The 18,346-nt window shown below is 38.7% G+C and overlaps 1 protein-coding gene across 3 annotated transcripts in view; it reads right to left on the bottom strand.

Moving 5' to 3' along the window:
• Positions 1-18,346, bottom strand: part of LPGAT1 (lysophosphatidylglycerol acyltransferase 1) — an 84,504-nt gene that overhangs the window by 20,230 nt on the left and 45,928 nt on the right. For all 3 annotated transcript variants that reach the window (XM_047752068.1, XM_047752066.1, XM_047752067.1), the window contains 2 exons: positions 17,998-18,271; positions 14,070-14,196 (listed from right to left, as the gene is read on the bottom strand). In XM_047752068.1, coding sequence (XP_047608024.1) covers positions 14,070-14,196; positions 17,998-18,271 — 401 coding nt within the window. The remainder of the gene's footprint in view (positions 1-14,069; positions 14,197-17,997; positions 18,272-18,346) is intronic.

Below are 18,346 nucleotides of genomic sequence, written 5' to 3'. Positions count from 1 at the left end.
GTGAGCCACTGCAGTCAGGTCGTTAATCTGCTGGCCACAGTGGGAACTCCTCAGAGGTGTTAATACTTGAAAAAATATATATCTTAATGGAAGAAATATGGTATATCACGTCTCATCGTGTTTTTCAGAACTTAATTCAAGTATCTGTGAAGTAACACTATCTTTATGGGCTTCAAATAGCATCTTTGTAACTACCAACTACCGAAAATATTAATTAGGAAATCGTCAGTCATACACAAGCTCCCATGTAAATGTGGATGTTCTAATCTTTCCACTCATCGGACTCCACTGTCATACTGTGCAGCTTTAACTACACTAAGCCTTGACATCTGGTAGGAAGAATTCCTTTGTCTTGCTCACCTTCAAAACCATCTTAGCTATTCATTTAGCTTTATTTTCCCAAAAGGATTTTATTTTTTTTTTAATTTTTATTTTTGTCTTTTTGCCTTTTTCTGGGGCCACACCCATGGCATATGGAGGTTCCTGGGCAAGGGGTCGAATTGGAGCCGTAGCCACCGGCCTATGCCAGAGCCACAGCCAGAGCCACAGCAACGCAGGATCCGAGCCGCGTCTGCAACCTACACCACAGCTCACGGCAACGCCGGATCCTTAACCCACTGAGCAAGGGCAGGGACCGAACCCGCAACCCCATGGTTCCTAGTCGGATTCGTTAACCACTGCACCATGAAGGGAACTCCCCAAAAGGATTTTAGAATCATTTGTCAGGTTCCAGGAAAAAACCCGGATTTTGACTCTTATTCTCCTGCACATAATATAATTGCAATTATGTTAAATTTAGAGATTACTTTGAGAAAACTGACGTCTCTATAATTTTCAGCCTCCCCCTCTGTGAACACAGTATCTCTTTTCACTTACTCGGGCCTTTTATGTTCTTCAATGAAGTTTTATATTTTCCTTCATAAAAGTCATACATTTTTTTTCTTGAGTTTTATTGGTAGATACTCAAGTCTCCTTGCTTCTGAGAATAATATCTTTAAAACATTACATTTCCTATTTACTGCCAGGATATAAAGGGATAGTACAATCAACTCTGTTGATTATAAAGAGTTCAAGATTGAGGAACTCCATATAAACAGATGGTGAACTCAGTTTCTTGGGTTTTCTGTATAGACTATTACGATGGCTAACTTTATGTGTCAACTTGACTGGGCTAAAGGATACCCGGATGGCTGGTAAAACACGACTGCAGGGTGTGCTGTGAGGACGTCACTGGAAGAGATCAGTGTTCGAATCAGCAGGCAAAGTAGAGAAGGTGGCCCTCACCAATGCAGGTGGGCAGCATCCCACTGGGGCCAGAACAGAGCAGAAAAGTGGGAGAAAGGGGGGTCTACTCTCTCCGCTTGAGCTAAGACATCCATCTCCTCCTGCTCTAGGACGCCAGCGCTCCCCGTTCTTAGGCTTCAGCCCTCCTTCCTCACCATTCTCAGACCTTGGGAACGGACTGAATTATACCACTGGCTGACCTGGTTCCCCGGCTTGCAGACAGTAGACTGTGAGACTCCTCAGCCTCCGTAACCAGGAGAGCCAATTCCTATGACAAATGTCCCCTCTTGATATCTCTCTCTATCCTACTGTTTCTATTTCTCTGAAAAACCCTGACTGATCCAACCATCTGCCATCCCAATAGAGGATTTACAGCTCATTTTTTGATTAGGTTTAGAACCTTGCCGACATCTTTACAGTTTGGGACCCAGTAGGGGGGAAAAACCCTTTTTAATGGTTCATCAAACAATTTAAGACTACAGATCTTCCTACACCGTTGGGAATCTTAGGCAAACTGATCCTCTTTATGTGTTACACAACAGAAAAGGCCTCAATTTTTTTTTTTTTTTTTGACCGTGCCAGCGGCATGTGGAAGCTCCTGGGCCAGGGATTGAACTCTAGCCACAACAATGCCCTAACCTGCTAGGCCACCAGAGACCTCCAAGGCCTCAATTCTAATTAAAATCCCTGACATAAGTGTTTGGTGTCAAAGAGGTGAAATAAGGAGGTATCATTTTTCCCTCAAAGCACTAGATATATTTGTTTTGAAAATTTAAACTAATAACAGCATTCAAAAGCTCTTTTTTTTTTTTTTTTTTTTTTTGAGGGCCGTGACTGCAGCATATGGAAGTTCCCAGGCTAGAGGTGGAATTAGAACTGCAGATGCTGGCCTAAGCCACAGCTACAGAAACATTGGATCCTTAATTCACTGAGTGAAGCCAGGGATCAAACCCACATTCTCATGGATACTAGTCGGATTCATTACCATTGAGAAACAACAGGAATCCCCTCAAAGGCTATTTCTGCCCAAGAGTGAGACTGCTGGGTCACATGGTAGTTCTATATTTGGTTTTCTGAGGTACCGCCATAGTGTTCTCCATAGAGGTTGTACCAATTTATATTCCCACCAACAGTGTAGGAGGATTCCTTTTTCTCCACACCCTCTCCAGCATTTGCTATTTGTGGATTTATTAATGATGGCCATTCTGACTGGTGTGAGGTGGTACTCAAGGTAGTTTTGATTTGCATTTCTCTAATAATCAGTGATGCTGAGATGGACTGGGAATCTGGGGTTAACAGATGCAAACTATTGCCTTTGGAATGGATAAACAATGAGATCCTGCTATACAGCCCTGGGAACTATATCTAGCCACTTAAGATAGAGCATAATGGAGGATAATGTGAGAAAAAGAATGTGTGCGTGTGTGTGTGTGTGTGTGTGTGTGTGTGTGTGTGTGTGTATTTGTGTGACAGGGTTACTTTGCTGTAGAGAAGAAATTGATCGAGCACTGAAAACCAACTATAATGGAAAAAATAAAAATCATTTAAAAAAATTACCACTTAAAAAAAAGCTCTTTCCTAACAGACAACCAGACATTATTTACCTCCTGCAAGAAGTAAGCATCACCACTTATGAAGTATTTCTTATCAAGTAAATTCAAACCTCAATCTGATGAAGTTATAGCAGATGAAGTTATTCCTTATCAATTTATAGGAAATACAGGGGACAGAGGAATATAAGGGTTACAATCAGCAAAATCAAAATTGTATAAACTCTACAGGGCAAACAATCTGGTGTCCTCAAAAAACAAACTACAAAGAAAATAAGAGAGGGGGGAATCTATATCTAAAAAGAAACTTGGAGTTTCCATCGTGGTGCAGTGGTTAACGAATCCGACTAGGAACCATGAGGTTGCAGGTTCGATCGCTGCCCTTGCTCAGTGGGTTAAGGATCCGGCGTTGCCGTGAGCTGTGGTGTAGGTTGCAGACGCGGCTCAGATCCTGCGTTGCTGTGGCTCTGGCGTAGGTTGGCAGCTACAGCTCTGATTCGACCCCTAGCCTGGGAACCTCCATATGCCGCGGGACCATCAGGCTAAAACACACAATTATAGGAAGGGGTTAGCATACTTAAAAAACAGGGCAACCACAAGCCAAAACCAAATATTGCATTCACAAAAGATGAAAAAAAAAAAAAAAAACCGCTCAAGCAGATAATAATAGGAGACCATCCAACCAAAAAAAAAAAAAAAGGAAGAATAGAGAACCATAGAATCAACTGGAACACGAGGTTCAAAATGGCAATAAATAATCATCTACCAATTATCACCTTAAATGTCAATGGACTGAATGCCCCAATCAAAAGACACAGAGTGGCTGAGTGGATAAAAAGGCAAAAACCTTCAATATGCTGCCTACAAGAAACTCACCTGAGGACAAAAGATACATATAGATTGAAAGTGAAAGGGTGGGGAAAAATATTTCATGCCAATAGACATGACAGAAAAGCAGGAATCGCAACACTCATATCAGACAAAATAGACTTTAAAACAAAAGACATAAAGAAAGACAAAGAAGGACACTACTTAATGATTAAGGGATCCATCCAAGGAGAGGATGTTACTATCGTCAACATATATGCCCCAAATACAGGAGCACCCAGATACATACAACAAATATTAACAGACAGAAAGGGAGATATTGATGAGAATACAATCATAGTAGGAGACCTTAATACCCCCCTCACATCAGTGGACAGATCCTCTAGACAGAAAACCAATAAAGCAACAGAGATCCTAAAGGAAACAATAGAAAAGTTAGACTTCATTGATATCTTCAGGACACTACATCCAAAAAAAGCAGAATACACATTCTTCTCAAATGCTCATGGAACATTCTCAAGAATCGACCACATATTGGGACACAAAGCTAACCTCAATAAATTTAGGAGCATAGAAATTATCTCAAGTATCTTCTCTGACCACAATGCCATGAAATTAGAAATCAACCATGGGAAAAGGAAAGAGAAAAAACCTACTACATGGAGACTAAACAACATGCTACTAAAAAACCAATGGGTCAATGAGGAAATCAAGAAGGAAATTAAAAACTACCTTGAAACAAATGATAATGAAGACACAATCTCTCAACATCTATGGGATGCTGCGAAAGCAGTGCTCAGAGGAAAATTTATAGCAATACAGGCCTTTCTCAAAAAAGAAAGATCCCAAATTGACAACTTAACCCTCCACCTAAACGAACTAGAAAAAGAAGAACAAAAAAGCCCTAAAGTCAGCAGAAGGAAGGAAATTATAAAGATCAAAGAAGAAATCAATAAAATAGAGATTCAAAAAACAATAGAGAAAATTAATAAAACCAAGAGCTGGTTCTTTGAAAAGGTGAACAAAATTGACAAACCCCTGGCCAGACTCACTAAAAAGAGGAGAGAAAGAACCCAAATAAACAAAGTTATAAATGAAAAAGGAGAAATCACAACGGATACAGCAGAAATAGAAAAAACCGGAGTTCCCGTCGTGGCGCAGTGGTTAACGAATCCAACTAGGAACCATGAGGTTGCGGGTTCGGTCCCTGCCCTTGCTCAGTGGGTTAACAATCCGGCGTTGCCGTGAGCTGTGGTATAGGTTGCAGACGCAGCTCGGATCCTGCGTTGCTGTGGCTCTGGCATCGGCCAGTGGCTACAGCTCCGATTCGACCCCTAGCCTGGGAACCTCCATATGCCGTGGGAGCAGCCCAAAGAAATAGCAAAAAGACAAAAAAAAAGACAAAAAGAAATACAAAAAACCATAAGAGAATACTATGAACAACTATATGGCAACAAGTTTGACAATCTGGAAGAAATGGACAATTTTCTAGAATCTTACAGCCTGCCAAAACTGAATCAAGAAGAAACAGACCAACTGAACAGACCCATCACTAGAAATGAAATTGAAGAGGTCATAAAAACACTCCCTACAAATAAAAGTCCAGGACCAGATAGCTTCACAGGCGAATTCTATCAAACATATAAAGAGGAATTGATGCCCATCCTCCTTAAACTCTTTCAAAAGGTTGAAGAAGAAGGAATACTCCCAAAGACATTCTATGATGCCACCATCATCCTCATTCCAAAACCAGACAGATACCACCAAAAAAGAAAACTATCGCCCAATATCATTGATGAATATAGATGCAGAAATTCTCAACAAAATCTTAGCCAATCGAATCCAACAACATACCAAAAAAATTATACACCATGACCAGGTAGGCTTCATCCCAGGTTCACAAGGATGGTTCAACATATGCAAATCAATCAGCATCATACACCACATTAACAAAAGAAAAGTCAAAAATCATATGATCATCTCAATAGATGCAGAAAAAGCATTTGACAAAGTCCAACATCCATTCATGATCAAGACCCTAGCCAAAGTGGGTATAGAGGGAACATTCCTGAATATAATCAAAGCCATTTATGACAAACCCACAGCAAATATAATACTCAATGGGGAAAAACTGAAAGCCTTCTCACTCCAATCTGGAACAAGACAGGGATGCCCACTCTCACCACTGCTCTTCAACATAGTTTTGGAAGTCCTAGCCACAGCAATTAGACAAACCAAAGAAATAAAAGGCATCCATATAGGAAGAGAAGAGATAAAACTGTCACTGTATGCAGATGACATGACACTATACATAGAAAACCCTAAGGACTCAACCCAAAAACTCCTTAAACTGATTAATAAATTCAGCAAAGTAGCAGGATATAAGATTAACATTCAGAAGTCAGTTGCATTTCTGTATACCAGCAATGAAATATTAGAAAAGGAATACAAAAATATAATACCTTTTAAAATTGCACCTCACAAAATCAAATACCTCGGAATACACCTGACCAAGGAGGTAAAGGACCTATATGCCAAGAACTATAAAACTTTAATCAAAGAAATCAAAGAAAATGTAAAGAAATGGAAAGATATTCCATGTTCCTGGATTGGGAAAATCAATATTGTAAAAATGGCCATACTACCCAAAGCAATCTACAGAGTCAATGCAATCCCTATCAAATTACCCATGACATTTTTCACAGAAGTAGAACAAACAATCCAAACATTTATATGGAACCACAAAAGACCCAGAATCGCCAAAGCAATCCTGAGAAACAAAAACCAAGCAGGAGGCATAACTCTCCCAGACTTCAAAAAATACTACAAAGCCACAGTCATCAAAACAGTGTGGTACTGGTATCAAAACAGACAGACAGACCAATGGAACAGAATAGAGAATCCGGAAATAAACCCGGACACCTATGGTCAATTAATCTTTGACAAGGGAGGCAAGAACATAAAATGGGAAAAAGAAAGTCTATTCAGCAAGCATTGCTGGGAAACCTGGACAGCTGCATGCAAAGCAATGAAACTAGAACACACCCTCACACCATGCACAAAAATAAACTCAAAATGGCTGAAAGACTTAAATATACGACAGGACACCATCAAACTCCTAGAAGAAAACATAGGCAAAACACTCTCTGACATCAACATCATGAATATTTTCTCAGGTCAGTCTCCCAAAGCAACAGAAATTAGAGCACAAATAAACCCATGGGACCTCATCAAACTGAAAAGTTTTTGCACAGCAAAGGAAACCCAAAAGAAAACAAAAAGACAACTTTCAGAATGGGAGAAAACAGTTTCAAATGATGCAACCGACAAGGGCTTAATCTCTAGAATATATAAACAACTTATACAACCCAACAGCAAAAACGCCAATCAATCAATGGAAAAATGCGCAAAAGACCTGAATAGACATTTCTCCAAGGAAGAGATACAGATGGCCAGCAAACACATGAAAAAATGCTCAACATCGCTAATTATAAGAGAAATGCAAATCAAAACTACCATGAGATACCACCTCACACCAGTCAGAATGGCCATCATTAATAAGTCCACAAATAGCAAGTGCTGGAGGGGCTGTGGAGAAAAGGGAACCCTCCTGCACTGTTGGTGGGAATGTAAACTGGTACAGCCACTATGGAGAACAGTTTGGAGATACCTTAGAAATCTATACATAGAACTTCCATATGACCCCGCAATCCCACTCTTGGGCATGTATCCGGACAAAACTCTACTTAAAAGAGACACATGCACCCGCATGTTCACTGCAGCACTATTCACAATGGCCAGGACATGGAAACAACCCAAATATCCATCCACAGATAATTGGATTCAGAAGATGTGGTATATTTACACAATGGAATACTACTCAGCCATAAAAAAATGACATAATGCCATTTGCAGCAACATGGATGGAACTAGAGAATCTCATCCTGAGTGAAATGAGCCAGAAAGACAAAGACAAATACCATATGATATCACTTATAACTGGAATCTAATATCCAGCACAAATGAACATTTCAGAAAAGAGAAAAGACTTGTGGCTGCCTGGTGGTAGGGGGAGGGAGTGGGAGGGATCGGGAGCTTGGGCTTATCAGACACAACTTAGAATAGATTTACAAGGAGATCCTGCTGAGTAGCATTGAGAACTTTGTCTAGATACTCATGTTGCAACAGAACAAAGGGTGGGGAAAAAAAATGTAATTGTAATGTATACATGTAAAGATAACTTGATCCCCTTGCTGTACAGTGGGAAAATAAAATAAAATAAATAAATAATAAAAAAGAAAAAAAAAAAAGAAACTTAAGAGCTATACCAACCAATTGCAATCTAACTGAATCCAAACTGCTTCAAAAAAAAATTTATGAAACAATCCAGAAAATTTGATAACTGACTAGATGTGTAATGATATCAATGAACTGTCATTAATATTTTAGGTATGATAATACATAATTTTTTTACAAAAAGAAATATTACATTTTAGAGAATCCATAACAAAATATTTACAAATGAAATGATATATAACGTCTGAGCCTTCCTTTGAAATAATCCAGCAGGATCTGAGAAGTAACACGGAAAAAACAACATTCGCCAGAACTGTACGACATGCAGCAGCAGGTACATTACTCAAACCATAATTTATAGGTTTGAAATTTTCTATAATAAAAGGCTTTGGAGGGAAAAACTATTTCCAAAATTAGAGCCCTTAAAACTTATAAAAACTTGTGACCTTCTATTTTTCTGTTTTTAACAGGAGGGGAAAAACAGAAAGGAAAACCAAAGTGATACATTAATCACAAATATATATAGGTTTATGCATAAAATTATCAAAATATTATACTGTTTTAAAATGCTGGTATTTTTTCTTATAAATAAGTTTTTCCCTCATCGAAATTTGGAATTCCTTCACTCTTGCAATTTGGATATAATTTTTTTTTTTCTTTTTAGGGCCACACCTGTGGCATGTGGAAGTTCTCAAGCTAGGGGCTGAATTGGAGCTGCAGCTGCTGGCCTACACCACAGCCACAGCAATGCCAGATCCTCAGCCCACTGAGCAAGGCCAGGGATCGAACCTGCATCCTCATGGATACTGGCTGGATTCCTAACCCGCTGGGCCACAATGGGAACTCCAATTCGGATGTAATTTTTTTTTTTTGTCTTTTTGCCTTTTCTAGGGCTGCTCTCACGGCATATGGAGGTTCCCAGGCTAGGGGTCCAATCGGAGTTGTAGCCACTGGCCTACACCACAGCCACAGCAACTTGGGATCCAAGCCACATCTGCAACCTACACCACAGTTCACGGCAACGCCGGATCCTTAACCCATTGAGCAAGGCCAGGGATGGAACCCACAACCTCATGGTTCCTAGTTGGATTCATTAACCACTGAGCCATGATGGGAACTCCCGGAAGTAATTTTAATAATACTGTCCAATCTAACAGTAAAACTAACATTAAATATATTTATTATAAGAAAGTCTAAAACATGGGATGAGAGAGCTATATATATGTACTAAGACATCTAGCATAGTGTTGTTAAAATTGATAATAAAACCTGCAAAGCCTATGATCAATAGGGAAACAGGTAATTAAGTGTATCTACTAAGCCAGGATTTTGGAAAGCCACTAAAAATGTAAAGACTTTATAACCGGTACTTAAAAATACTTATAAAAGTTGTAATCTTAACACCTAGTATGTGTGCAGTACCGGTTTAATGTTCATTAAAATGCTATGTGGGTTAAAGTAGAATACAAGTAACTTGTATGCATGTTACAACTATAGCTACATTAAAGCTATACTTTAAAAACAAATATTAAAAGGAATTTTATCTGAACATGCTAGGAAAGATTTTTTCCCCTCTGTGAAATATTTTTCATAGTTACATGCTCTTATTTTTAAAAATAAATTTAGTAGCTTACAAAGTACACAAGAGAGGACATCTAATAACATTAAAGAACTCTAATCCTTTAATCCCCAAATCTAAATATATTATCATTTCAGGGTATCACAACAAAAGTTGAGATATTTTACATTCCCTTTTTCCACTAGTCTTTAAAATTTACTGTGTATTTTATACTTGGAGAACATCTCAAATCGGACCAGCCACACTTGAAGCCCTCATAGCCCCAGGTGGCTAGTGGCTGTGATAACCGGGCAGTGCACATCTACACAGCAGGCACCTTGGCAGTCATATATTCAAGAAGCACTGTAGCCTAGAAATGTTTTATTTCCTTTACTGATAAAAATATCCTGAGGCAAATATGCAGAATGTTAACATTTTTTCCATTCTTGCTAGTGAGCGTGTTTTCTTTAAAAATATTCCTTAAGTGGTCCTTCTCTGAATTAAGTCCCTTCTCTAAAATGAAAATAATTTCTTGCCCTGAACACCTTCTCCAACGTTACAACTTTCCAATCATGTTATAGACAGGAAAGTAACACCTCTGCTTTTAGTAAAATATCTATGCCACTACATTCACGGTTACAACTTGTTTTAAGATTCTTTAAAATAAAAATACAAACTATTTCTGCACAAGAGACTCATCTTCTCTAACTCACTTTCCTAATCTGAAGTGAAGCAGACATTTGCATCAAGGACAGGGGTTACTCTTGCATTTATTCCTATAAACATGCTACCCCTGTAATTAAAAGCTAATTCATGTTTAATTTTGCTGTTAACTCCCAACAGCAGCACACTGTGCCCATTGCTACTTTAATACCAATAAGCTGTCTTTCAATGTACCATTAATATGAGGGGGAGGGAAAAATGGTTCTCACAGTTAAGCCTTAGTTCCTTTCTTTCAACAAGCTTCGCTTTTGAAAAAGACCAATAATGTAATTGTACCCTTACTAATAAAAATATTTCCCTGGTTAAATAATACATAATATTGGGAAGCAAACAATAAGACATCTTTTCTCTTAAAGTAATAAGTAGCTTAAATCCAATCTATGAGAATGCTCATTTACTAGTACCGATGTATCAATAATTCATACACACGTTATATATCTTAATAACAATATTTTGTAAGGTGCTCTGTAGGTTTGGTTTTTTTTTTTTTGTCTTTCTGCTATTTCTTGGGCCGCTCCCGCGGCATATGGAGGTTCCCAGGCTAGGGGTTGAATCGGAGCTGTAGCCACCGGCCTACGCCAGAGCCACAGCAACGAGGGATCTGAGCCGCGTCTGCAACCTATACCACAGCTCATGGCAACGCTGGATCGTTAACCCACTGAGCAAGGGCAGGGACCAAACCCGCAACCTCATGGTTCCTAGTTGGATTCGTTAACCACTGCGCCACGACGGGAACTCCCGGTGCTCTGTAGTTTTGAAGACACTTTTTAATAATCAATGTGTCATGTGGGGCTCAAACAATGAAGGTGCTGCATTGTTAGTTACTACCTGCTTGTAAGATATGATCTAACAAACCATGTCACAAATTTTTACTTTCTTATTTACGTGGTATTTTAGGAAAGTATTTCACAGCATATAACATGTATATTTAGAGTTCATCTCTTCCAGAAATCCTTATGCCTAAGAAGTAAGAAGTGAATTGACAGTGTAGAAAACTGCTATTGAAAAAAAAATTGTTTATTTCAGAACATTTAAAATTAGCTATTGCACTCTTACACTTTTTTCCCCTAAGCATCAGTAGAGAAACTTAAAATCTAGAAAAACCCCTGCTGTACATTCTGGTAACTAGATATTATTTTCATATTTAAATAAAGACCAAATGTTTTCTAAGCACTTAATTTTACTAACACGTTATAACTGAAGTCACTCTATAGGGAAAATACCCTTCTAGCTCAGACGTCTCCATATACCCATTACAGTAGGTTCTGAACAGGTAGTGGAATTCACTTGGTAGCCTTGACAATAATTTCCAAGAAGGAAAAATAACTGTATTAAAGAAATTAAAAATGGCCCAACCACTGATTAACATTAAATAAATGATTAGGAGTGCCCGCTGTGGTGCAGTGGAAATGAATTCAACTAGTATCCATGAGGAAGTGGGTTCGATCCCCGGCCTCACTCAGTGGGTTAAGGTGTTAAGCTGCAGTGGAGGTCATAGATGCGGCTTGGATCAGGAGTGGCTGTGGCCGTGGCTGTGGCTGTGGCCGGCAGCTGTAGCTCCGATCTGACCCCTAGCCTGGGAACTTCCATACGCCAAAGGTGTGCCTGAAAAAGAAAAAAAAAAATTTTTTTAAAGATAACCAAACAACTGGAGGCTCTGAACAGAAACCAATTTTTCTGAGAAGAGTAAACAAAACAAAAACAGACATGGAGCATCATGTCTATTTAAAATTATTCTAATTTCAATGGTGTTTTTCTTGACAGGACAAATCCAGGATACACAATAAACATTATTTTGGAATTGAGAAATCCAGGGGTTTAAAAAAAAACAGCTGAAGAATCCAAAACAAAAAAACCAATCTTTTTTTCCCTATCCCCCAGGGTGTCCTGGGGGCCTAGAATAATACATGAGGAGATCTCATGGCCGATGGAGATGTATTCCTGGGAGCTACTAAGAACGTGGGCCACATTTCTTTTCTCAAGCTCCTTGCAAATCCTCAAAATTATCCTGACACCAGACACCTGTTTTTCTCCTGCATCTCTTCACCTGCCCTCCCTTTCCCACCTGAACCCAGGTCCTTCTCTTTTCCTAACATTGGTTAGATAATGGTCTCTATTAAATTTCTGGAAAGAAAAGTGTATCTTACCTGTCCCAAGACTTGTAGGATTGTCTCTGTGTGTGTGTGGTGTGTATGTATAAATAACTGTGCATAATTTGTGCTTTAATATTTTTGGAGTATGATTCTATGTCATAATTTAATCTCAGCTAATTTAACATTTAGAATGTTCTCTACTATTGCTACATCTGCTGATAAAGTGCCTATAAAAATTTATTTCTGGAGTTCCCGTCGTGGTGCAGCCGAAATGAATCAGACTAGGAACCATGAGGTTACGGGTTCGATCCCTGCCCTTGCTCAGTGGGTTAACGCTATCCGGCATTGCCGTGAGCTGTGGTATAGGCTGCAGACGAGGCTCGGATCCTGCGTTGCTGTGGCTCTGGCGTAGGCTGGTGGCTACAGCTCCGATCAGACCCCTAGACTGGGAACCGCCATATGCCCGCCACAGGTGTGGCCCTAAAAAGGCAAAAAAAAAAAACAACCCTCATTTCTGAGACACTTCTATTTTATTAATAGAAGTATTTTTCTGTATCAAACTAACCATTCCTCATCTCCCATCTACTACAATATTTGGTTTTTATCTCTAAATCAGGGTCCTTAATATTTTTTTAATCCTTAATCTATTTTGAGACTAGAGTGAAAGCTATTAAACGTCTCTGCAGAAGATCACGAACATATACAGAATTTTGCATAGAGATTCAGTTAAATTCTGGGAGGTTCATCCATGAGACCCAGGACAGGCCTGCTTCCAGTGAATTTAAGAGCCTCATACTTGCTTTTATTAAGAGCCTCATATTTGCTTTTATTAAAATAATTTTGTGAAAAATGGACATTTCTTCATTTCATTCCATTCATTTTCTTTGTCAGTATCTAGAAGCTACATTTCTTCCATTTATTGGTTAAAAAGCAAAACAAGGTCAACAATGAGGAATGCCTACCTAAATGTTTTCTCTCGTCTCAGTTCTTTTTGGGTATAATGCGCTAGGAAGATCTGCACGTATCCAATGCAGATACAACCTACATGTGGCCCCAAAACGGAGGGTTTTTGTAGCAACTGTGGTCTTCCTTGGGAACAACTTCTCCCTTAGCAACTTAGCTGCCATGTATTGAGATCTTTGACCAGGAAATAGAGCTAAGATAAGCGGCTTATAAAGCGATCAAGTCTATCCAGGGCTTATCGGGATTATGTTTGATATGAATACCTGCACACATTTACCTGAAATTCTTTTGAAAAAAGAAACCTACATTAAAAAATCTCAAGGAGCTAGTAGAGAATATTCAATGTTCCTGCAAAAGCAGGTGTATTAAAAATTTGAAAGTGTAAGTCACAGCTAAATTATCAATTTAATCATTTAGTAAATCTTACATTGACTTAATGATTTAAAGCCAAACTCCATTTCTATTAATACAAGTCTACTTAACCCAAATGAGTATATATTTACCCTTGATATTTGCCCTTGAAGTTAATTGCTCTCACTCAAGAGTGTCAGGCAATCAGTAATCATAGCGCGGCTAAAAGTCCATTTTTAGAGACTTTCATCAGTCAGTGAAAATAGCTACTTCAAATATGTTCATATTAAAAATTCAGTATAAGAGTGACTTTGAACCAACAATTTTCACTACTGATTAAAACTTTGATATTAAAATATCCACAACATCCTGAGATAGTACTTTAGGTTGGATTTGTGTTGAGAACGAATGTGGAATTCTTACCTGTAATGTACATGTGTGACTGCTGGTTTCCTGTATCCAAGGATCCAGGTTTGAATATCTATGGGTTCAGCTTTGGGATAAGCTATGGTTGTATCTATTATCCACTGGAGGCCCTCTGATTTGCTGTCTGAGAACAACACAAAATTGAATCAATTTTTATATTATTTGCAGCAAATAACATAGTACAGAAGTTATCCTTTGCTGTAAGACTGTGAACTCTGGTGCTTCTGCTCTATATGATGCGCTTTGGATGAAACTAAGCATTTCCTGTTACATTATAAAATGGTGGAATCTCAAACAAACTGACAAACCACAAAGCACTATTATTATTGGACATGCAGTCAGTTAAGGATTCAATACAAGCGTGTACTAAGGAGGTCTAATTTGCATTTTATCACTCATAAAAGCTGGTCTACTGAAAAGTCAGAAGCTAAAGTATCACATCACAAAAGCAAAAAGCAGACTTCGAAATAAAACAAAAAAATCCACTCACTAAATATAACGCTATGTAATACAAATACCAAGACTTGTGATACTTGGGAGGCAGTAATAAATACTGGAATAAAGCAATAAAATTAAGCATGTTATGATCATCAGTTGCTGTTTTTGGAATTCCCGTTTGGCTCAGCCCAGAAACTTCTATACGCTGAGGGTGCAGTCCCAAAAAGACCAAAAGAAAAAAAAAAAATCCATTGCTGTCCTTGTTTAAAACAAACACAAAACTCCTCTCGTTTTAGCAAGAGTTATATACAAATAAAGCAATAAACCTGTCCACCCTTTGGCAGGTACCACAGGTAACTACTGTTTTGAGAGGGGCTGGGGAAGTTCTTGGGTCCTCTGCACACTGCTTTTATTCCCAGTGTGAAGCACAAAGTTGAGCAAGAATTGAAAGGGGAACCCTTACAGAGAATGCTGATAGTTAGATTTTAACGTGTAATGTTCTATCCTTTGTTAGAAGTATAAAAGGACCCTTAAAAAAAAAAAAAAACCTTATTTTTAAACCTAAGTCCCAGTGTACGGTAGGAATCAATAATATTCTACTTAAAATGTTAAATAACTCAAAACTGGCCTTAAATTCTTTCAAAAATTTAGACAACATTCTGAAGGGAAAAAAATACCCATATAATAAAACGTTTAAAAAATTATGTTTTAAATAGTATATTGCTAAAGGAACACAGTTTGTTGAGAGACACATTTTAACAAGCTAACCAATGATGTACATGCTGAAATTGCAGGGATAAAGTACACTGATGTCTGCAACTTACTGTGAGATGCATTAAAAAAAAAGGACAACCAAGATGGACTAGTAGTCGGAAGAAGGATGGTGACAGAGTAAATACAGTCAAGTGTTAATTATAAACCTAGTCGGTCAGCTCATGGACATTAACCGCAAAGTTCTTTCATGCTTTATGTGTGTTTGAAAATTTTGATGATAAAATAGTTGGGAAAAATCCAAGAGTTCAGTTTAATATCTATTAAATCATACAATAGACAGAAAATACTAATCCTTTTAAAGTTAATTAGACACAAATTAATTCTGATGTGTATGGATCACATACTAAAAACAGACACGAAGGAAGGCACGGTCTGCGTGTATGTGGAATGAAATTATTAAAGAGTGAATATGAACGCTGAAGAAAATAAAATACCAAAACGTAAAGAAGAAAATGGTAAAGCTAGTGTTGGGGTATGCAGTTTTCTAGAATTTCTTATGATTTTTCCTAAACTGCTAGAATAAAAAATTTAACTAAGGTAAGATAAGTAATAAACTACTTTGCTCTGGTTATAAACAGAAATCGCTTCTCTCCGAAAGAGAAAAGCATTTTTCTGCCATCGTGTGTAATCGGTATGACAACTGCCCACACCTTTGAGAGGACGGACTGGGTAAAACTACTGAAGAACAGCAGTCTTCAACAGTGCAATTAATCCTAGTTGGAAGACCTCTGCCTTCAGGCTTCGGCTGGGCTGACATTGCCACAGTGTCTCTCCAGCAGTGAAGCTATTCTGAACATTCCTTCTCTGTTAAAAGACTCCCTCAATGTGTCTTTTGACTAGATGCTTAAAGATTAAGAGAGGATGGAGTTCCCGTCGTGGCGCAGTGGTTAACGAATCCGACTAGGAACCATGAGGTTGCGGGTTCGGTCCCTGCCCTTGCTCAGTGGGTTAAGGATCCGGCGTTGCCGTGAGCTGTGGTGTAGGTTGCAGACGCGGCTCGGATCCTGCGTTGCTGTGGCTCTGGCTGTGGCTCTGGCGTAGGCCGGTGGCTACAGCTCCGATTCAACCCCTAGCCTGGGAACCCCCATATGCCGCGGAAGAGGCACAAGAAATAGCAGCAGCAACAACAACAACAACAACAACAAAGAAGACAAAAGACAAAAAAAAAAAAAAAAGATTAAGAGAGGTGACTGCCAAGGAGCTGTTTAGAAAAAAACAAATGAAAGGAAAACTCAGCGCCGTCTCAAAGACCTTAGTTCTATGTCTGGTCCTTACTGTCATCTAAAAACACCTATTTCCGGAGTTCCCGTCGTGGCGCAGTGGTTAACGAATCCGACTAGGAACCATGGGGTTGCGGGTTCCGTCCCTGCCCTTGCTCAGTGGGTTAATGATCCGGCGTTGCCATGAGCTGTGGTGTAGGTTGCAGACATGGCTCAGATCCCTCGTTGCTGTGGCTCTGGCGTAGGCCGGTGGCTACAGCTCCGATTCAACCCCTGGCCTGGGAACCTCCATATGCCGCGGAAGTGGCCCAAGAAATAGCAACAACAACAACAAAAATAAATAAATAAATAAAAATAAAAACACCTATTTCCCTCTAAAAACACTTATTTCTGAGGGCCAATCATTTCCATTTTTATTTTACCTAAAGAACATTTAAAGAAATAGCAAAATGCTACTAAGGAAACAGGCCCAGTGAGTTTCTTTCAGCTTTTTAATTTCTAATTTACCACCAAACTTTCATAGTGTCTTAATAAACTTGTTCAGTCTTTCAGGCTGTTGGCACAAGTGTCTTTCGCAAGTCTCCACAATTCACTAGGTTATCAGAAAAGTGTTAAGAAATGGGGAAAAACTATCCCTAACATTATAACTCAGGAAAGCAATCACTGCTGATATTCTGGAATCTTTTCCTTTCACTGATTTCCTTATTATTTACTTATTGGAGCTCATATTGTTTACACAGGAGTTGCATGTTCCTCCCATTAACACTAGAAAGCATAAGCATTTTCCAAGCCAGTACCAACTCTCCATAAGCATCATGTGCAATGGCTGTGTTGTATTCTGTTTGCTGGATATTTGATCATTACTTATCCATCCCCCTCTGGCTGTTCCCAATTTCTTGCCACTAGAAATAATGCTGTGATAAACCACTCTGCCGGTATTTCAGATCATCTGCAGGGGAATAACTGAGTCATTTATCCACATTTTAAGATCCTTAATAAATACCACCAAACTGTATTAAATTCATTCTCCATATTAAAAAAACAGCTTTCTAAATTTGATAAATGAAAAAATATATATCATTATGATCCCATTTGCATAGTTACTATCAGTTTCTCAAAGGAGTCGTTTCCATTCTCTGCCCTTTTAAGCTACCGATCCCACCTCTAAGAATTTATACTACAGACATTCCTCCAGAAATATTTAAAGCTGTTTGCAGTAATGCGGACTGTAGGAGTGGGAAGGGCAAGGAGTAAAGTACACAGTTAAGAGAAAGACACCTTTGACTCTACCTTCTTACATTATTTGGAGAAATTATTGTAAGCATGGACCACGTTCGTACACAGAACCGTTAAAAATTATATTTCTATCTTATCCCTCAGTATTATTTCTATTGGACAAAAATTACAAATATGAAAAAGAAGAATGCTATCTCCTGGAACTCCAGAAAATCCTTCAATTCCAAGAAAAGAAAATATACTAAAAACCATCATACCTAATTCTTTAGCATCTCCTCCTGCAGGACTTCCATTTTCCTGTCGTGCTACAAGTGCACTCAAAATAATTTTTGTTGCCCCAATCCTTGGCAGAGTGACATGTGTAAGAAACGGCAAGTTATTTTTCTTGGCAAATGCCTGACTGGTTTCTCGCCTCTTTCTGAGGAAGCCCCCTTCTGGAAAAAGAACAACCCACTTTCGACCTCTGCTTCTGTAATTATTTTCTAGGTGTTTCTTGAGAAGAAGAAGCTGTTGGTCACGATGAGATTTTCCCTAGAAGGTAGATATACATATAATAAGTATAAGCACATCTCACTTTTAAATGTCATAAAATTAGAGATAGCTGCT

This window comes from Phacochoerus africanus, chromosome 11 (genome assembly GCF_016906955.1).
Source record: "Phacochoerus africanus isolate WHEZ1 chromosome 11, ROS_Pafr_v1, whole genome shotgun sequence".
In the NCBI taxonomy this organism is placed as follows: domain Eukaryota; kingdom Metazoa; phylum Chordata; class Mammalia; order Artiodactyla; family Suidae; genus Phacochoerus; species Phacochoerus africanus.
This window is presented reverse-complemented; position numbering and strand designations above follow the sequence as displayed.